The 19,781-nt window shown below is 46.2% G+C and overlaps 1 protein-coding gene across 1 annotated transcript in view; it reads left to right on the top strand.

Moving 5' to 3' along the window:
- The window catches only part of AOPEP (aminopeptidase O (putative)), a 324,231-nt gene that overhangs the window by 235,482 nt on the left and 68,968 nt on the right, over positions 1-19,781 (top strand). The window contains exons 12-13 of the mRNA XM_081103533.1: positions 12,017-12,079; positions 12,418-12,492. Of these exons, the coding sequence (XP_080959659.1) occupies positions 12,017-12,079; positions 12,418-12,492 (138 nt within the window). The remainder of the gene's footprint in view (positions 1-12,016; positions 12,080-12,417; positions 12,493-19,781) is intronic.

Raw genomic sequence — 19,781 nt, forward strand, 5'->3', positions numbered from 1 at the left:
ACTGCTTCTTTGGGGAGTGAGGGCAGCTGGCCTGATTCCGGGCCTGGCGCCCGCTGAGCCTCCGAGAGGAGAGAGTCGGGATTGGCTTGTCCTGCGCCTCCCTTTCCTCCCTGGAGCAGCTAAGTGCCCTCAGACTGGAAACCTGTCCTCGGTTTGGCGTGGTAACGGGAGTCCTTCCGTGTCATCCTGCGTGCTGTTTACCAATGTACGCTGCGGGGACCCCGTTGGGGCATCTCCTCTCTCCCGCTGCGGAGCTGCTATTTGAAAGATTATTGGAGAAACCTTAAGCAATAATCAATCTGCAAAAGCATGTGTGCTGGTTGGTCAGTGAAGAAGAGGCACTTGCTTGTAATTCAGATCAATGATTCACAGATGATAAACCTGTTTGACTAGTAGGAGATGAAACTTTTTTTCTAGGGTTTTGTTTTATTTTTATTTTTGAAATTTATCTTTATTGTAGTTATTACAGATATCCCCCCATCCCTTTTTTCCCCATTGACCCCCTTCCTCCCTGCACCCACCCCTCCCAAGCCTTTGCCACTATTGTCTGTGTCCACAGGCTATGCATATATGCATATAAATTCCCCGTTAATCTCTCCCCCCTCTCCCTCTCCCTCCACCCCCACCTTCCCTCTGAGATTCCACAATCTGTTCATGGTTCTATGGCTCTGGGTCTATTTTGTTTATCAGTTTATTTTGTTCATTAGATTCCACATAGGGGTGAGAGCATGTGATACTTGTCTTTCTCTGACTGGCTTATTTCACTTAGCATAATACTCTCCAGGTCCCTCCATGCTGTCTCAAAGGGTAAGAGATCCTTCTTTTTTTTTTTTTTTTTTTTTTTTTTACCACTGCATAGTATTCCAGTGTGTAAATGTACCACAGCTTTTTAATACCTTGAAATTTCTGCAAATCGGTAAGAACTGCAGGTGACATCTTCCATGGACAGTGGCAACTATTATTTCTAGGATACATTTGGAAACATAAACTAAGTAAGTACTCACATGTCTGTTGTCTGAAAGACCTGGGGGAAAAGCCCAGTGGCCTTTTGAAGGAAGGAATATCATTGGGGCCAAATGCTCCAGAAGCAGATTTTTTATGCTTTTTTTTATATTTAAATGATTAGAGTATTTGCCACTTTAAAAAATAAAAACAAGCAGAGCCAGCAGTGAAACGTTTGGGAGAAATCGCTCGGGTGGTCGCAGCATCGCTTGCAGCAGGATGGAGCCGTGCTCCTCATATTGAGGAAGCAGAACCTATTTGGGGTGAGGCAGAACAAGAAATGATCAAAGCCAGATGCTTTCCTAAAATTGTATTTTCAGTGCATTTATATGTCTGTTACAAAGTGTGCTACATGCTAAAAATATTTTCCTTTGTAGGTCAAAGGAAATTTCAGACCGCATTGAGGGCTGCACAGATCAGATGGTTTTTCTTAAGAGCGTTAAGGGCATCCTGGTTGTCATTATCCCCGGCTTCCCAATATGACATTATTTATGCCCCCAAAGCTTCACAATTCAATTCTTCTTTAATTTCAGCCACTTTATTGGCTTGGAAATGCATGGAAGGGAGGGCAGAGTCAGTGCATCAGAGCTGGGGACTAAGAGTCCCGGGCGGCAAGTGATAATGGGATTGGACCGGCGGGAGCGCCCTCACCCCAGCCGGTTCCCGGGGGAGAGGCCGGCCCAGGTCGCAGGCCTCGCTCCAGGGTGCGTCTCCTCTCTGTGCAGGCTCCGTTCTCCTCCTGTGTGCCTTCGCTTTTCATCCTCTGTGCAGCCAAGCAGAGATGCGTTCTCCTTAAGACTCTTCTTGTTCGCATTTATTGCCAAGTGGGCTTCTTCGGAGAGTTCTCAGTGGGTCTCTCCTCCCCAGACTGTATTTTTCGTCCCTGAGGTTGATTTTGTAATTGAGGAATGTCAGCCTGGGTTGGGCATAAATGCTCCTAACAAAAAGCTATAAATGGGTCGATCCAAGAATGGATAGGTCATGTAAAGCTCTATTACAGTGTATGTTCATTCAATTCTTCCATTTCCCCTCTTCCCCCCAATATTCCGGAGATACTGTTTTATATATTAGAACATCCACAATGAAAGAAAGGCTATCGCTTTATTGAGTAGGGTCTATGCTAAGTTCATTGAACGTAATAGTTATTTACTCCTAGTCACAGTTCTAGAAGGTAGACATTATCATTATACCCATTTTATAGATGAGGAAACAAATCTAACTTAAAAGCCCAAGTTATTAATTCTTACATTGGTTTTAACTGCACTGTAGCTACTGGTAGGGTTTTAAGTGTGTTTGCATCTTGCACCTGGTCATGCTGGTGCCTCCAGAGAATGACGCCAAAATGCCCAGTTTCATTTTCTGACCCTTTTGTAACAACAGCGGGCTTATTCTGAGTGCGTGGGACCAGGGAGGGAGTGATGTCCTCTCTAATCAGGCAGACCAGAAAGAGGCCCTGCTTCCTCACGCCCAGCCGCCCTCTGGGAAGGGACAGGCACTTGTTTGCAGTGGCTCAGACATGCCCTGTCGCTGCCGGTGCCATCCAATGGCATCACATCTGTGTGGCGGTCGGGCAAGGCTCTTTATTCCAAGGTCACAAATCAGTAACTTGAGACCTTTGGAAGATTATTCAGGTTCAAAATACCAGAAAGCCTTTTGTTTCAGAACAAGCATTTACTGATCTCCATGAACCACTGGCTTCATGTGCCATCTCATCTCATCCTCACAGATAGCATTCTCTCCATGTCACCGGTTCAGAGAGGTGTGTGACATGCCCAAGGTCACACAGCTCCTCGGTGGCAGGGACGGAGGGTACCGAGGTCTGAGTTCCCATCACACACGGCTTTGTGCAGAAACAGGTCAGCCACATTCTTAGGGCAGCACTTAAAAAGACAGCAGCATATTTGTTTGTACACTGGCATGGTTTTCAATGCCCTTGAACCTCAGAGAATAAGGCAGTGAAATAAATGCTTGAAGAGCAGGTGAACGTAACACAGTATTTACACTATAAATTGAAATCCATAACCTCAGGATTCTGCTCTGAGACCGTTGAAAATCACAGGGTTAGGGTGCTCACAGTAGACGTAGGTCTTCACCCCTTTTTTCATGAACAGAGAAGTCAGAAAGGACCAGGTGATTGTTAGGTTTTAAGGGGGTCTAATATACCTAATGTTAATATGAATATAAGTTAACTGGGTGGATTCTTAAATTCTGCCTATTTAGGAGGTGTTTAGGTTGAGTCTAATAAAGCTCTAATGCTTCTTTTCCATCTCTCACTCTACTGAGCATAAAAGTGGTGTCGTGTGCAGAATGGCTGGCCTTATCCCTGGAAGAAAGAAGTTATGTTTGGTATCTAAAGAACAATAAGCGTTTGCTGCTTGGATGATCAATGCTGGATCAAGTTCACATTCCCCACTCCTACTCTCCCACCTACACACGCAGGGGGTGGAAGCAGGGCCCAGGGAGGGAGGACAGATCCTTGCTTCACAGAGAGGGAGGGAGATGTGAGCAGGGCTGTCCTAATATGGACATAGCTGGGCCTGGGCAGCATTCAGTGCGGATTTAACCCCCTGCTGGAGGAAACCTCCCACAAAAGGTACAGAGATTAGCACCCAATCAATTGGGCCCTTCCCATTGTTTTCCTGGAACACCTTTTACATGGATCTAAACGTTTGGTGAACAGACATTCTGGAAAACAGCTTTCTCAGATACTGTTTTTATTTGGGACAGCCACCCCACCCCCAACTGTGCTGGATTTTACTTTAGTGTGTGTGTGTGTGTGTGTGCACGCCTGATCTGATAGAGGCAGGATTATTTAGGCTCATTCTTCTTTGTTGCAAATTGTGTCTTCATTGGGTACCTTTGGGAGGCCAGATCACAGGCAACCCAGTCTGAGTGCCGAAGTTTTAAAAATTAGACAAGCTAGAAAAAGAACAATGGTCACGCAGGGGGCCACAGACTCCCGAAGCCCCGCCTCCTGTAAAGAGCTCCCCTGTGCACTATTCACAGGACCACACCCGCCCATCTCAGGGCATGACCGAGGGACCGCTCCATGGATGTCTGCTTCCCATGCTGTGAAATGTCAATGCAGATGTTTGTGATTTTAAGTAATTAGTAAGTAATATCTTTTGGAAGGCATTTCCAGAGCAGTTGTCCTGTAGCATCAATGTACTGTGTCTTTTCTAAACAAGGAAGTCCATGTGGTGAGAGCAGGGTGCCCAAGACTCAGAGGAAGTTCAGCCTGGTGGCGTCCTGCATGGCACGGGAGCTTTTGCACACAGTGAAGGGTCTCTTGCATTGGTACACACTGTCCTCCAATCCTAGCCAATGGGCAGCAGCCGTTGACACGATTAGAACATTGTCTGGGGGGGATAAGTGGGCAACACTGCTTCATACACACAGCCTTCCAGGTCAGCTCTACATTCAGCTTTCCTAGAGGCAAGGATCCAGGCCATATTAACCAGAAACCTGCACCGAAACCTAAAAAGGGAACTATCCATTCATTCTTGCCTCCTGGGTATGTTGAGATCTTCCACTTCTTCTTAGTTCTTTTGTGTATGTGTGCACAGCTACTCTTGCCTCGAGTGCATTCCTAAGTGTAAGCGATAAGAAATGCCATGTGGGCCAGCCTACCCAGAGCCGTGTCTGCTGTCTGCCCAAGGGCACTTACTGGAATAGGACATAAAAGGTGGTTGTCCTCTGTGGCATTTACCTTGAAATTTTGATGATTGCCAAATATCTGGAATTTCTTCAAAATAACCGGTTAGAGTTGGGTCATCATGAAAATGATCTAAACCAGTGGTTCTCAACACTGGCTGCACATTTGAACTATTGGGGGTGGCGGGTGGGGCGGGGAGGACTTTAAAGAAAGACTGACGTCTGGTTCGCACTCTCGGAGATGGGACCAGTTCTCAGGTGGGACCCCCTCTGAGTCTCGGGCACCCTGCTCTGGAGCCGTGGTCACCAGCCGGCGGTCCGCAGACCACTGGTGGTCCGTGAGTCCCGAAAGGCTGGCGACCGCTGCTCTGGAGTGCGACCTGGGCTTGGGGATGTGCAACCCCTGGCGATCTTAACAAGCAGTCAGGAGAGCGAACCACTCCAGCAGAATTTTATTTTTCACCGGTGAAACTCTTTAAGGTTACAGTGTCATGAATGCCAAGCTCCTATAAAGAACTGTAGTCAGACAGGTGTTGAGGGAGATATACTGCTACCGGCCTTCTACACTGGTGGTTTCAATTGACGGCTGTGTTATGGGGTTATATTTCCTGGGCTGTGTTTTGGTCTGCGGTTGATCTGATTTACATAATAAGCAAATATGTTAAAGCGAGAAGGTCAGGCTAGGTGGCCCTAAGCCCTGGTGCTGGAGTAGAAAGGGCACCACATTTCCAGACAGGAGGCCGACGGGCCCCGCAATACGAAGCCCTAAAGGCACTGAGTTCCCTGAGGCTCCGTGTCTCCGTCCTGGAGACCGGGCACCAATGAGCAGTCGGCATGGGAAGCGCTTTGTGAACAGCTCTGCCCGTACGGACTGGGCAGTCTGGGTGTTCCCATCAGTCGGAGGCCCCTGGTCTCATATCCATGTGGCACTTTAGGACTTTTTTGGACTTTAGGTCACTTTCCTGCACTTGTAGTGATGTTGTTTGCCTGTGAGTTCCAGGAGCCTGGAATCTGATAAATAACCGGTTCCTCCTCTTGTCCTCTGGGAAGCAAGCACATTACGTAGCATTTGAGCTTGACAACTCTGTGAGACAGAGGCCGAGAGAGGCCACGCAGCTCACACATGGCAGAGGCCGGGCTCAAACCCGGACAGGCTGGCGAGCTCCTGGCACGCGCACTACTGCCTGGTCGCAGGACCCCTGGGCATAGGGACGGTGTCTTGGGCACCCCTGCGTTCACATGGCTAGTGCTCCGCTTTGCAGAAGCCACCAAGTGTGTTGAAGTGACTAGCCCATCCCGGTGTCCGATTTACATTCCTCTTCCTGCAACCTAAGTCCCTTCCCTCTGGTTTGATATCAAAAGAGATAAAACACTTGGTTGGTTAACATTTTTATATTCGTCCTGCATGATGTTTGTAAGGTATTATATTTAATTTTTGTTTTAAGAGTCCTTTTCCTTGAATATTATAACTACTCAGTGTTGTTAATGGAGAGATATATTGGAACCAGAAATTTTTCCAGACCCCCTAGCCACCCAAAAAGGAAATTAAAGAAAGAAAAAAATAGACCCAGAATATTTTATTTATTCATACTCCTCCTTGTACGAAACATTGTTAAGGCAGCTTCCAAAGCAAAATATAGCATGATCAAAAAAAAAAAAATTAAAACAAGGAAAATGAAGCAACATGAAATACTGGTAGGGAAATATGTGGGGGCCAGGAATTAACTCAGCAAACAGTCCGCACCCTGAGGTTCCTGCGCCGGCGCCAGGGAGGGCCAACTGCAGAGCTCAGGGCTGGCACCAGCAGCTGCCCAGCCCAGCTGCTCCTGACGCGGGGGCCGGGGCCGGGGCAGGTGTTTGCCATGGGCCCTCCCAGAAAAGCACTACTTCATGTAACAAACAACCCTCTAAACCCGTCTCCACAGCAGACGTGGTGATGGGTTTCATGGGGCTGTTTCTTATAATGCACCTCAAGAAAGACTGATGGCTTCTTACCAGAATGCAGTGCGTGGGGAGGAATTTCGGGGCACCTGCAGGTGCAGCCCCGCGGCTGGAAGGCCCTCTCCTGATGAGGCCCTCCGGCAGAATCCGGGACACAGGGACACAGTACCTGGGAGCCTCCTGACAGCCGATGTGTGTGGGGAGCGGGGGGGGGGGGGGGGGGGGGGGGGCACCATGTGTGCTGTAGGTGTTTCTCTCCAGGGAGCCAATAGCTGACAGCTAACGCTTCATCAGCATCAGAATCAGGGCTTGCGGGAGGGGGGTGGGGGGTGGGGAAATGGGGCGGGGGGGGGGGGGGGGGGGGAGGTTGGGGGCTGGGGAGGTGTCAAGAAAGGGAAGAGCCTTCCCCCCCCCCCCCCCCCTGCTCTGGGGCAAGCTCTGTAAAAGGTGTCCAGCAACAGGGACCTCAGGGTCATGGGTGCCCAGAGGCAGAGGTCCTGCCAGCCAGGCCCCTGCAGAGCAAGCCATGCTCTCTCAGGACGGCCACTAAGAGGCCCACTTGGCAGGGCCAGTCCTCCTCAGACAGAAGCCCAGTGTTCATTCCAACACAGGCAGATGGGCCATAATACAAATTACAGGTAATTGTTCTAAAATCAACTAGCAAGGTATTATCAAGGAATGCTACATTTAAATGATAGAGCAAAACTTAAAGACAAACATTTTATAACTTTGCCCCTAATCCTCACTTGTTATTACTTGCAACTTAAACAGCCTTGATTTTATTTCCAGATGTGTAGACACTTAGTTTTTTTTTGTTATTGTTAATCCTCACCCGAGGATATTTTTTCCACGTTGGTTTTTAGAGAGAGTGGAAGGGAAGGAGAGAGGGATGGAGAGAGAAGGGGCGGGGGGAGGAGAAAGAGAGAAACATCAATGTGAGAGAGATACATGGATTGGTTGCCTCCCTCATACACCCGACCAGGACTGGGGATTGACCCTGCAACCCAGTACATGCCCTTGACTGGAATCCAACCCGGGATCCATCAGTCTGTGGGCCAGCGCTCTAACCTCGAAGCCACACCTGCCAGAGCTAGACTCTCTAATTCACCCGAATATATGTTGGCTAGAGAGCCCTCCAGAGCTAGCCAAGGCTTCGGGACCTGTCTACCTTGTGTGGTATTAGAAGTTTTTTTTCACTTTTTATAGTCACAGTTTCCCCTCCGCTGTGCCCGGGGTAGTGTGATTTGCCATCCAGAGTGGTTTGGTCCAATTAAAGGGCCCCCTGTGTGCCCTCCCGGCCTGCGGGTTGACTGGGAAGGTGAGCTGCTGCTCCCCAAACCTCCTGCCGAACCTCATCACCAGGCAGAAGCACACCTGCCACGGACAATGTGAAACCGTATCACTATCATTTCCCGGTGAAAGGAGTCATTTCTCCTCCACTAAAACAAATCCGAAGAAAAGGTTTCTCCAGAAGTCATCTCCAGCCACTAGGCATGTTCCTCCAGCCTCTGAAATTGTCTTCACTATTGTGAACTGCTTTGACAAGAATTTCTTGGAACAACTTCCTTTCCAAACCAGCATCTCTACTGGACGAAGTATTTTTAAAGATATAATTCAAATAGAAAACATCTGTTTTTGAAAGATAGCTGTAAAGTACTTCTACGACATTCTCAGAGATAGTTATTAGAGTATCTGTTCCTGGCTACAGAATTCCAGTGTTAAAAAGTCATCTTTCTCCATTCTCTCCACACCCTACCTTCATTGCGATCAGCCCCTGGAGAAAGGGAGATTTAGAGAGGCAAACGGGGACATGTATTGAGGTTCTATTGAACATAGTCAACAAGAATTAATATTTTTCCAGTGTCATGCAATAGGTTGATATTTCAAACTCCTAGCACCATTTTGGAATATAATTTTAGTGGTTAATATATGAGGAAATTAGGAATCTTTATTTCTTGTTCTTTTTATTAGAGAGAGAAAGAGAGAGAGAGAGAGAGAGAGAGAGAGAGAGATCATTCTAGAAGTACCCTGGCAATGTAACTGATGTCCTATGGTCTCTCTTTTTTTTTTTTAATGCACAATTCTGTGCTCTTTACAAATTAAGGTATTTTAGTGGAGAAACAAAGCAGGAGTTAATTAGAAAGATCTTCATCTTCAGACTCCCCTCCTTGAAATTTCATATGCTTTCATTCAGTCATTTGTTCCTTTATCTTTACACTCAGTTACTTAACATATTTATTGAGCATCTATGTATTTAGTGATTGGACAAAAATCAAGAACAAAGGACAGGATCTCTTCCTAAACTTTAAAAGTCTAGTCTGGAAAATAGACATTCAATAAACTAATTTAAACATAGCTATAATAGAACTGTACAACACGAAGAATGAGCCCTAGTGTAAACTCTGGGCTTCAGTTCATAATAATGTATCAAATATGGTACATCGATAGTAACAAATGCCCCACAGGAATGCAAGACGTTAATGATAAAGGAAACTGCCTTCGCTGGTTTGGATCAGTGGATAGAGTGTCAGCCTGTGGACTGAAGGGTCCCAGGTTCGATTACGGTCAAGGGCACATGCCTGGGCTGTGGGCTCAATGACCAGCAGGGAATGTGCAGGAGGCAGCTGATCAATGATTCTCTCTCATCATCGATGTTTCAATCTCTCTCTCCCTTCCTCTCAACTCAATAAAAATATGTTAAACAATAATAATAAAGGAAACTGTGTTAATGTTGGCATATGGGAACTCTGTGCCTTCTATGTAAATTTTTTCTAAGTACTCTAAATATAAGGTCTCTTAATAAAAAATAAAATACTGTAAATAGCTATAAAAGATAAGCACTTTATAGGAAATAAACAGGATGCTAGTAAGAAGAATAGTGGGGTGACATAATTTGGATTGGGGAATGGGGAAGGACCTTTCTGGAGGGGAGTTAAGACCAGACCTAGAGAATAAGGAGGGCCTGGCCAGGCAAAGAAGAGAAGGAAACGTTGCCAGTAGAGCAAAGTGATCTTTTGAACTCCCTTCGTAAATGTCACTCATGTTTCTCTGTGGAGGATGCATTGTGGGAGTGGGTGGGAGTGGGGAGGCAAGAGTACATACAAAGGAAACAAATTAGGAGGCAATTAGAATGGACCACCACTTTCCCTATCCACGCAAGGTGTTAGGAGAGCAGAGTGACAGTAGGGTTTCCTTGGCTCAGCTTATGCCCTGAAACCTTCAGTTGCCGGCTATTAGGAAGAAAGGAGACTATCAGAGGCAGCAAGATGGGGTTCCTAGGTCTTAGTTCCTAAGATCTTTCCAGTGGCTCAATGGAATTTATAGCGTGAGGAATGAGTGTGTGTGTGTGTGTGTGTGTGTGTGTGTGTGAGAGAGAGAGAGAGAGAGAGAGAGAGAGAGAGAGAGAGAGAGAGAGATTGAGAGTACAACCAGATGAGAATTACAAGGGGGGAAAAAGCTTTCAAGTATTAACTCCCCAGGTGTAACAACAGATTTTCATAGAAGGCTGTGTAAGGTATAATTTGCAATAGTTATCTTTATTTCTGCTACTTGATTGTTGGAGGTTATTTTGGTTTTGTTTCTTCAAAGACTAATTGTTTTCATATTGTTGATAAATCAACAAAGAGGACAATTAAGAAAGGTCCATGTAGGCGGGGCACTGTTTTAGTCCATCAATAGTGAACGGTTCTTAGGGATGGTGAATTCCTAAGGAAAACAACTCCAGGGTACATGTCAGCCTGTAATAGATTTCTATTGGTTCTGGAACTGTTATTAGTAGCATGAAGCTTAAATAGTTAAATACTTTATTTCCGTGTAAAATTAAGTAGTTCTGTAATTACATAATCTACTTCATCATTTGTCAGCTTTACCTGCTTATTGAAATGTGTACTTGAGAGTTGCAGGACATTAACTATTTTTATGCATTTCTTTTTACAGTAGAACATTTGACTGTGATGTTTATACATTATATACAAGAACATTTGATATCTGAAAAAGTCTTTAGCAAATCAGCATGCATTTTATAGCACTTAGCTAATACGGATACAAAATGGTCACTATAAATCTTATCGTTTTTGTTTTCTGTATTCCTGGAAACACAAACACTAAGTCAAGAATTCCCCATTTGACCAGACCTGTTGTTTATTTTAGGAAATAGAAGTGCGCCATCAACGTAATTTTCAGTCCTTCAATTGTGAATATGGGATGAAGCGGTAACAAAGTTTTCCACTGTGATGTCTCCATTAAGAAGCTCCTCTTTGTGTAAAAGAGTCCATGACAAAGTTCCTTCTATTTAAAGTAGTGAGTTTGATCTTGGCTTTGATCTAAAGCTTTTGATCTTGAAAGAAGGATGGAGCAGCAATAAAGAGAGGGCAAGGCAGATTTTCTTTAAAGAAATGCGATAAAGTTAAAGTGCTGGTCAGGCTCAGCGAACGCGTGCCCCAGCCTGGCTCAGCCCATTTCGGATGCGGATGTGAAGAAAGCCTTTCTGGGGTCGGCGGGAAAAACTTGGGACATCACACATTTTTATGAACGAAATGCAAACCTTTCCTCTAATTATGGAGACAGACTGTCCACCTTTTAAATTCTCCCGAGTTGCTTAGAAGGCTCATGGGCAGCGCGCGTGCCGTGCGGGCTACCTGCTCAGGGCGCACTGGCTGCCGCGACGCGGGGAGAGCACGGGCTGCTCTTCTGCTACCAGAGAGATCACCTGCGCCGCCCCGCGTCCCGAGGAGCCCCTGGAAAACGCCTACTTAATGGCGGATAAATGCGTTCCCGGAGGAAAAAAACTCCCTTAGCAAAGTTCCTTTCCCCGGCGAAGGCCATCTGGACACAGGTTTCTGACCAGAGGAGCGAGTTCAGACTGGCCGCAGGGGTGCGGGCGCTTCTGCTCGCGCGCGGGCAGCACCTCTGCTCTCCAGGCGGCCGACAAACCCTTATTTGGGGAGAGCAGTGCCCGCGCGGTGGGGCCCGGAGCGGCAGGGCGTGCGCACCCGAGCGGTCTGCGCGCAGGAAGGCGCGGCGCGCGGGCGCCGGCCAGACCCGGGACGCACGGCGTTCGCCGAGAACAATAAAACCGCCGGCGCGCCGCGGGGGCGGGGGCGACCTGCGGGAGCGGGAGCGGGAGCGGGAGCGGCGCCTATACCTTTAAGGCAGGCCCCGCCCCGCCCAGTGCCCGCCTGCCGCCCGCGCCGCCGCTCCGGCCCCGCGCCGCTCGCGGCCGCTCTGCGCCTTAGGTGTTGCGGGCCCCGCGCGCCCGGTTCTCTCAGCCGGGCCGGCCGGGCGCGGGCTCCGACGCCCCCGCTCCCACGCTCACCGACGGCGGGCGAGGTGGGGGGTCAGCGCCCAGGTGGTGGAGGCGCGGGAGGGAGGAGGCCGGGGCGACTCCCGGGGTAAACTTGACCGTCCCCTTCCCCCGCAGCCTCTGCAGACGGAGCGCCAGGCCGGGGCGGAGTGCGGGCTCGCGCGGCAAGTGGGCGCAGAGGTGAGTGCGGGCGGCGCGGTCCCTGCACCCCTCCCTCTCTCCCTCCAGGGTCGGCGGGTCCCGCGCCGCATGCCCTCCGCGGAGCCCCCGGCGGGCGGGCGCCGGCACGGGGGCGGCCACCCGGGCCCGAGACGGGAGGGAGCGTGGAGGAAGCGGCCGGGCGAAGGTCACGGCCTCGTCGCGCCGCACCCCCGCGCCCCGAGGCCCGCCGCGCCCGCCTGGGGCGTCCCCAGGTGCGCCGGGCGGGTGCGCGGCGAGCCGGGGGCATTTCACGCGGGGGCGGGCGGCGCTCGGGACCGGGGTCCCGTGTCCAATGCTCTGTGGCTTTTGCACTTCAGGTCGCGAAATGGAAGCGAGTCAACCGGAGACCCCGAAAACGGAAGCGAAGAGGGACCGAAGAAGCGTTTGAAAAGGTAGGGGTCCCCCAAAGAGGGCACTTGTGGGGCTCTCGATAAATGTCCCTGTCTGCCCTGAGGACTTGGCACAGCAATAGAACATTTTTTTAAAGTTAAATTTACAGTAGCCTGGATTTACAGGGAGAGTTCTGTAAAAATATTGGCTGGCCATCCTAATGGTGATCAACATAACTATGTTCTCGTGCAGTGAGGGCTGCCGGATGGAGTTTTGATTCAGCATCAGCAAGTAGAGCACGTGGGACATAAGTGGCTTCTGGTACCCTATGGACCAGGAGCACTTTTTATGGCAGTGTTCGGGTACCCCTAAAAAAGGGGATCTTCCGAGTAAATCACCCACAGCGTCGGGTTTCTTTCTTTGGTGGTGACAGATACAGTCGCAGGCTGCCTCGTGTAGGTGTTGGAGTAATCTCAGATATGGAAAGAGAAGCTGGAAAAAAGGGGATTACTCTTGTAACGCAAACAAGACATTTTTCCGAATTAAGAATTTTTAATGTTACTTTGCTGAAGTTTGACTCCCTTTTTTCTCCTAAAATTGCATTAAGTTAAAGCGTGACATGTTATTGTAATAAGTATTGTGAAATACGGTAAGTAGTCTGTTGTTCTCTAAGTGACTTTTATTGAAAACCCTCAAAAAAAGAATAATGTTACAGCAGACAGGACTTCTGTTGCTTTTTAAAATTATTCCATGTACTGCTTTTTGATTCTTGATAACACCAAGGGATTAAAATAGCGGTGTGTTGTTTTTCTGCTGCTAGAATGTATGATGAATCACCCCTGATTCTGAAGCCAAATTCTTGCTGATAGCATTGCTGCCAACTTCTGTGATGTGTTGCCTTAGTATGGGCATCGCAGCGTCCGAGAATGTGCACAAAGCACATCAGAATGAAGGTGATACCGAAGTTCCAGAGTGCGGTTAAGGATACCGAGGGCGGCTTCTCAGAGGAGTGGAAAAGGAGTAGAGTCATCTGTAGCTAGACATTCAGTATGTGAAAAGTGATGCCCCAGCTTTCCCCTTTCTACGTAAAAAAGGGTCATACATGTCACTTCATTTCAACAGTAATAGCAAAAGTTGTCATTTTGAACAGACTTGAGTTTTCGGATCCTATTCTCAGCATGTTGTGGTAGGTTGTGTTTAACTTTCATGGCCTAGATGTTTTTTAAAAATGTGAGTTGATGAAGGAGATCATAAAATGTCCACAGGAGGAAAAAGAATTATGGCTTACTTAGTATTGTGAAAAAATATTTTCTAGTTATTATTTTTTAAACCAAAGATAAGATTGCCCAAATGCATAAGGTATCATGCATAAAGAAGGGGAAGGAAGCCATTACCTTTGTAGGTTACTAAGGAACCGTCACTACCAAAATCTGAACTTGAGGTAACCATGTCTGTGACATCCATGACTTGAGAATGAGCCAGGGCCGTGGAGGGGGGGGAGACTGAGGAATTTTCCGCCCAAGAACATAGTTCTTCCCTGAGCCTTCTCCTTGAGAGAAGATGTTGTGCACACATGTGCCTTTTCTTCGTAGAAAACGTGGGTAGCTCTCTTACAGAGGATATGAACATGAAGTAGATTGGGGGCAACATGCCGAACTGCCGTTCAAGGAATAAAGCTTAAAGCTCACTGGCGTTGAAGGTAGAGGTGGAAGAAAGAGGGGATCTTTCAAAGTTGTGTCAGGAAATAATTGTTTAGGTTCTCCAGTCTCTCCTCCTGACTCTGTACAGCAGCTGAGCGCCTTGCCCACAGTTTGCCTCTGCCATGCCCAGGAGAAGGTTTGCAACTTGCTGAGGCAAAAAGCACGCAGTATTTTCAAGGGCAAGGTGAAAGGCAGTGCAATCAGCAACCAAGGGCCTCAGACCAAGTTCCAAAAGGCACCGAGGCGGTCCTGCCGGGGTGTCCCCCGATGGCCCCAGTGTCCATTCCAAAATGCAGATGGAATTCTGTGTGCAGTGAGTATTCAAACCCAGGTCATGTGGCACTCTCTTGCTAGGATTTGAACCTGTTATTAGTGGGAACCTAGGTAAAATTACTGTTGAGTTTAGTAAGTGTTTTCAAATGTCTGCCATGCCACAAGTGAAGGAGATTAGTCAATTTCTCCTTTTTCATGCATCCACTGTATTTTTGCTACTACATGAAAACTGTGATCTTTTCAGTGGTATTCACTGTATGTTACTGTAAGAGAAGAGCCTGGGTTTGAGTCATTTCGGGTAGGTGTGCATTTTAGGTCTAGCTGTTTTCTTTACTTGCCTGCTTTGTTTCCGTGCCCTGTGTCTACCCGGTGCCCTTTCCTCCATCCCCTAGCCCAGGGATGGGCAAACTTTTTGACTCGAGGGCCACAATGGGTTCTTAAACTGGACCGGAGGGCCAGAACAAAAGCATGGATGGAGCGTTTGTGTGAACTAATATAAATTCAAAGTAAACATCATTACATAAAAGGGTACGGTCTCTTTTTTTTTTTTTTTAGTTTTATTCATTTCAAACGGGCCGGATCCGGCCCGCGGGCCGTAGTTTGCCCACGGCTGCCCTAGTCTCTGCATCTTCAGGTCTCACACAGGATTCAGCTCAGCTGAGTGAACTCGGTTAACCAGTCTGCGTTCAGCTCCGCTGGGGTCACAGCATTTTCCCTCCGATGTTTACTGCTCTGTGGGAAGCAGTCCTCTGACCTGCGTGAGGAAGGAGAACAGCAGTGGTGCAAGGCCGGGGTCTGGAACTGGCACAGGGCGGCCAATTATGTGTGAGGAATGTAATCTTACAGGAGGTACTGGTATTCCCCTTAAAGAAAGGGAAGGCACGGCCTGATGTAACTTGAAATACTGTACTAGTTGAGTTTTCGGTGAACTCAGAAGGGGAAGCAAAATAAACTTACCCTGTGCTCAGCTGTGGGTTAAAATAACGCATCATGAAATAAAGTAAACTGGGTGAATGAGAGGTGTCCCCCAGAGAAGTGATTTGAAATGCTCTCTGGACTTTCCTGGTCTGTTCCCCTGTGTGTGCCATTGCCACCCTCCCCCACGCCCCGTAGCTCTCCAGTCCCTGTGCTGCCCCGCAGATTTTCCTATCTTTCTGAAGATACATCAGTCCTTTACCCATCTCCTATCTTCTTTGACATTTATTTCCATTTTATTTCATCATAGGTTAGTGCTTTCCATGGGTATAACTGAATTCCTTTATACTGTTTTTTGTTTTTCTTTATTTTAAATGACAGGAGTCCTCTGTTTCGCTTCTGTCCTTGGGTACTTTCTCCTTCCATTCTGATAACCTTCTTTTTCCATTACTTTGAGTTCCTTTTATTTAGTTTGAACAGTTTGTGTAACAGAAAGGCAAGGGGAACATGAGCAACTGCATAAGGAACAATTGGGATGAATGGGTGGGTCAGCCTGTTGTGCGAGGGCCGGCGAGACGGTGGGGGCTGCAGCAGGGCGTCCAGAGCGTGTGCTTTTAAACGGTGTTGATAGATTTTACTGAATGGCTATCGGTTTTGGAAGAAGAACCCACATGTTTTTTTTTCTGATGTATCTTTAACTGAGTCAAAGACAATACAAATGACCCATCAAAGATTAAGGAATAATATTATGTTCTTTTAATAAATATATACATGTAAAATGACACAGTTTTGAGTAATTCTTTGGTAAAGAATGCTAGGTGCAAGTGGTTTCCAGGGAGAGCACCCTTTAAGGTCACCTTAATTATTCTTTTCTGCCAGAATCTCTTGAGCAGAAAATTGCTTAAAATTTGGTGAAATTTTCCTTGGTATATCAAGTGAAACATAAACATCTAGAAAGAGGATTGTGCAAAAGTGGACTTTATAGTATTTAGTGGCCATTTCAGTTGGAGCCCAATGATAAATTCTATTTTCTGAGTCCTTGAGGGGGGAAAAAAAGCCAGACTAGTTTCTTTGTGGTAATATCCTTCCTAAATTCTGGAGCTTTGTCACTCAACTTTTATTTCATTTGTTCTTTTCACACTTGATTCTGAACTGCAATCAGTGATCATCTTAGTCTGAGTAATATTAATTCATAGAAGATTTTAAAAATTACATTTAAAACCCAACTTGGTTTATGCTCTTTTACCACATTTATTGCTTCTAAAAACTTTTTATACATTCTAAGAGAATGCTTTTATTACAATTCTAATATTCAGATACTTAATATGATAAAGGTAGGTGCAAATTTTTTAACTGAGTGCTTTACTGCTGTTTGTCTTTTGTGGCAAAGGTGTGTTCTATGTTTGGTTGATGATTTCTGGAAAGCAATATTTGAGACTAATACAAGTTATCGGGCTTTTTCTTGAATCCGTAATAGCAGACGGCGACCGTGTTAGGCTTGACTCGGAGTCGACAGGCTGCAGAGCTTGGCACAGTGGCACAGATGACTTTGGGGAGGGCTGAACCAAGGGTCCCTTCACCTCAAAGGAACTACCGTGGTTAGCAGAATGGCGGGCCTGGACAGCCTCTCTCCCAGCTCAGGCAGCCTTTCCCGGGCGTTGGTGTCCTTGCCTGTTTTCAGCAGTGCTCTTGCCTGTGAGAAGTCATAACCAGTGCACATTTATATAGCTGCGATATCTCACAATAGCTTCATTGATACTTGATCTCCATAGAAGCGCTTTATGGATGCTGCTGAGTCACAGCCGCCCTCCCCGGAGCCCTCCCTCTCTGAGAGTGGCTTTGTGTCCTGCGTTGTACTGATTGTGCCTTTGGATGACAACTTACTTGAGTGATGGGGGAGCCAGAGTAATTTATTAAAAGTAATTGCAAAGAAACCAAACAAAAGGAGTAATTATAGTGTTGTTAATATGCAATTTGTTATTTTATTGAAATATTTGGAACTGGATCCTGTGAGTGATTCTCCTTTTTTTCCTTGTAAATCCCTAACAGATACATAATTTATTAAACTCCGTACCGAGGTCTCAAGTTGGATCTGGTTTCACAAGATCCTTTTTTTTTTCTCCACCCTTTTTTTTTTTTAAAGCAGGACCAAGGGAGAATTGCTGATAAAATGTGTTTTTGTTAGCCTCAGGAAGGAAGTCTGATCTGTATTATTTTATACCATTAAATTTTCATCTGTTCTTTTGATTTACTTTTTTTTTTTTTTTTTAAGAATCTGCAGTTAAAAAAATATTCTGAGAAATGTGAATGTACTAAGATTCCTTCCCATTTTCAACTTACATAACGGGGAAAATGAAAGAATAGTCATCCACTTACCCTCGCACACACTTATTTACATATTTTAAAGAGAACTATTCATATAATAGCTGACTCTTGTCATGTGTCAAGCACTGTGCTGCTAAGAGCTTTCCACGTATCAGCTCATGTAAAATTGTACATTAAAATCGTGTCACAAACCAGTAGTATGATATGAGGGGTTGTAGACTGAGTCAAATGCTTTATTAAAGTAGGTGAGGTGCAAGCAAATCAAGGAATGGCTGTAGAAAAGAATGCTTTAGGCAAGATGTAAAAATTCTTTTTCACCCAGGCTCAGCCCTAGACCACCAGCATAAAGCACACATTTCTAAATTAGGAAAATCCCAACCGGCAACGTGTTTTGAAAGCACTTGAAAGTGTGTAGGTAATTACACTATTGTTGATTTTAGCAGATTTGATGCCAGCAGCCATCAACTCTTCTGTGCCATGGAAGATGAAAGGCATTTTAACATAAAGCATGAATTTGGATGGGAAAGGGAGGCAGGCAAAGAAAAATTTTGTGACTTTTTAGTTACTTTTATAGGAAGCATTCGTTACGTCCCTATGACAAAAGGCTTTACTTGGCAATCATTCTCATCTGAGGCATTTTAATGAGCTGCGGTTTTGTGCCTGGTATCATATGGCACTAATAAGATGCATTATTTCACTAGCACCTACTGGTGTGGGTGCACTGTCGGGCCTGCCATGGTTTCCATTAATCTTCTGTTTTAGGAGACCGACAAGGCCACGTATCTTTAAGTCCAGCAACATGTCTTTCACTGATGTTTCCAGGTCTCTGCACTCAGGAGAAGGGACACGCAGGCCTGTCACTGGGGTCACCGGTCCTTGGAAAGGACTTGATCACATGTGGCCTTGATAAGTATTGGTTGAATGAATTAGATGAGTGAATCCCCAAAATGGCATTGATCTTATAAAGTCACACTTGGCTATCGCATTGGAAAGATTTTGATGTTCAGGTTTTTACTTCATTATGTTGTTCTTTAGTGACAGGCTTTCCTTAAAGCACGTGGGGCAGCAGCTTTCTGGCTTTGTCGCGGGCCCTCTCTCCCTGCCTCTGTGAAGAGAGCTCTCAGCCAGAAGCCTCTGCGTGCCCTGTGCGCTCCTTGAGTTTCCACTTGACTTTTGCGTTCATCTGAAGATCCTATTATTTAATAGCCCAGTTCAGCCAATTTACATTAATTACAAAATTAACATTTGGCCTTGATTCTTTCCTATAGTTTCATGCTATCTTTTTTTTTCTGCATTTTTTGTTGTTTTTTTGGGGGGGAAGGCTGGTATTTTTTTTCCCATAGGTTATTTTTATTTTTGCTCTCTTGTCCACTTTCCGCCCCCCGCCCCCCTCTGTGTTTTGGTTTCCTGCTGTGAGAAATAATGAAATTAGATACTAACCTTTCCTTACCCTTTACCTCTTTAACTTGTATTATGTGACTTGAAATACTGTCTTTTTACTTCCAGATAAACACTTAACACACCCAGCACGTTTTTTTGTGTTTCTCCTATGTTCCTCCTGTTCCCCTCCCCCGATTTGGTGTGTTAGCTGCACTACATTTACGATGTCAGAGCATGTAGACACTGTATGCTATACTGAATCTTTTATGAAACCGCTTAGTTTTAATTCTGCAAGTAAATCCATATTTAATGCTCACCGTCCGCCCTTTGTCGCTCTTCACTGTGGTGTGACGCTGGTTCCGGAGGGGAGTCTCAGGGCAGCTCGGGCGGCTCTGTTTCCTGAGCTTGCGTCTCACAGGTGTGTGCTCTTAATAGGGGAGGTCAGCTCAAGGAGACAAAACCCTTGGCTCATAGCTTCTTTTTCAAGCATCTGAAATATGCTGATCCATTATCTTGAGTAAAGCCTGATGCTGGTCTCATTTATTTCCCTCACAGCGACCTGCTCTTTTCTCTTGGCTGCCCAGATCTTTTTCCTTAAATTCCAATTTTTTTTTTTCTCTAATAGGTCTCATTGTAGGTCAGTTTTCCTAGTAGTCACTTGACTTCTGAGCTTTCCTTTCCTTATTTGTATAATGTGAATAATGATGACTTACAAACCGTTTTAAATGTATTTTGTTTTCTTGTCGTTAGGAACTTTA

Source organism: Myotis nattereri, assembly GCF_964212035.1.
Source record: "Myotis nattereri genome assembly, chromosome: 12".
Classification (NCBI taxonomy): Eukaryota; Metazoa; Chordata; class Mammalia; order Chiroptera; family Vespertilionidae; genus Myotis; species Myotis nattereri.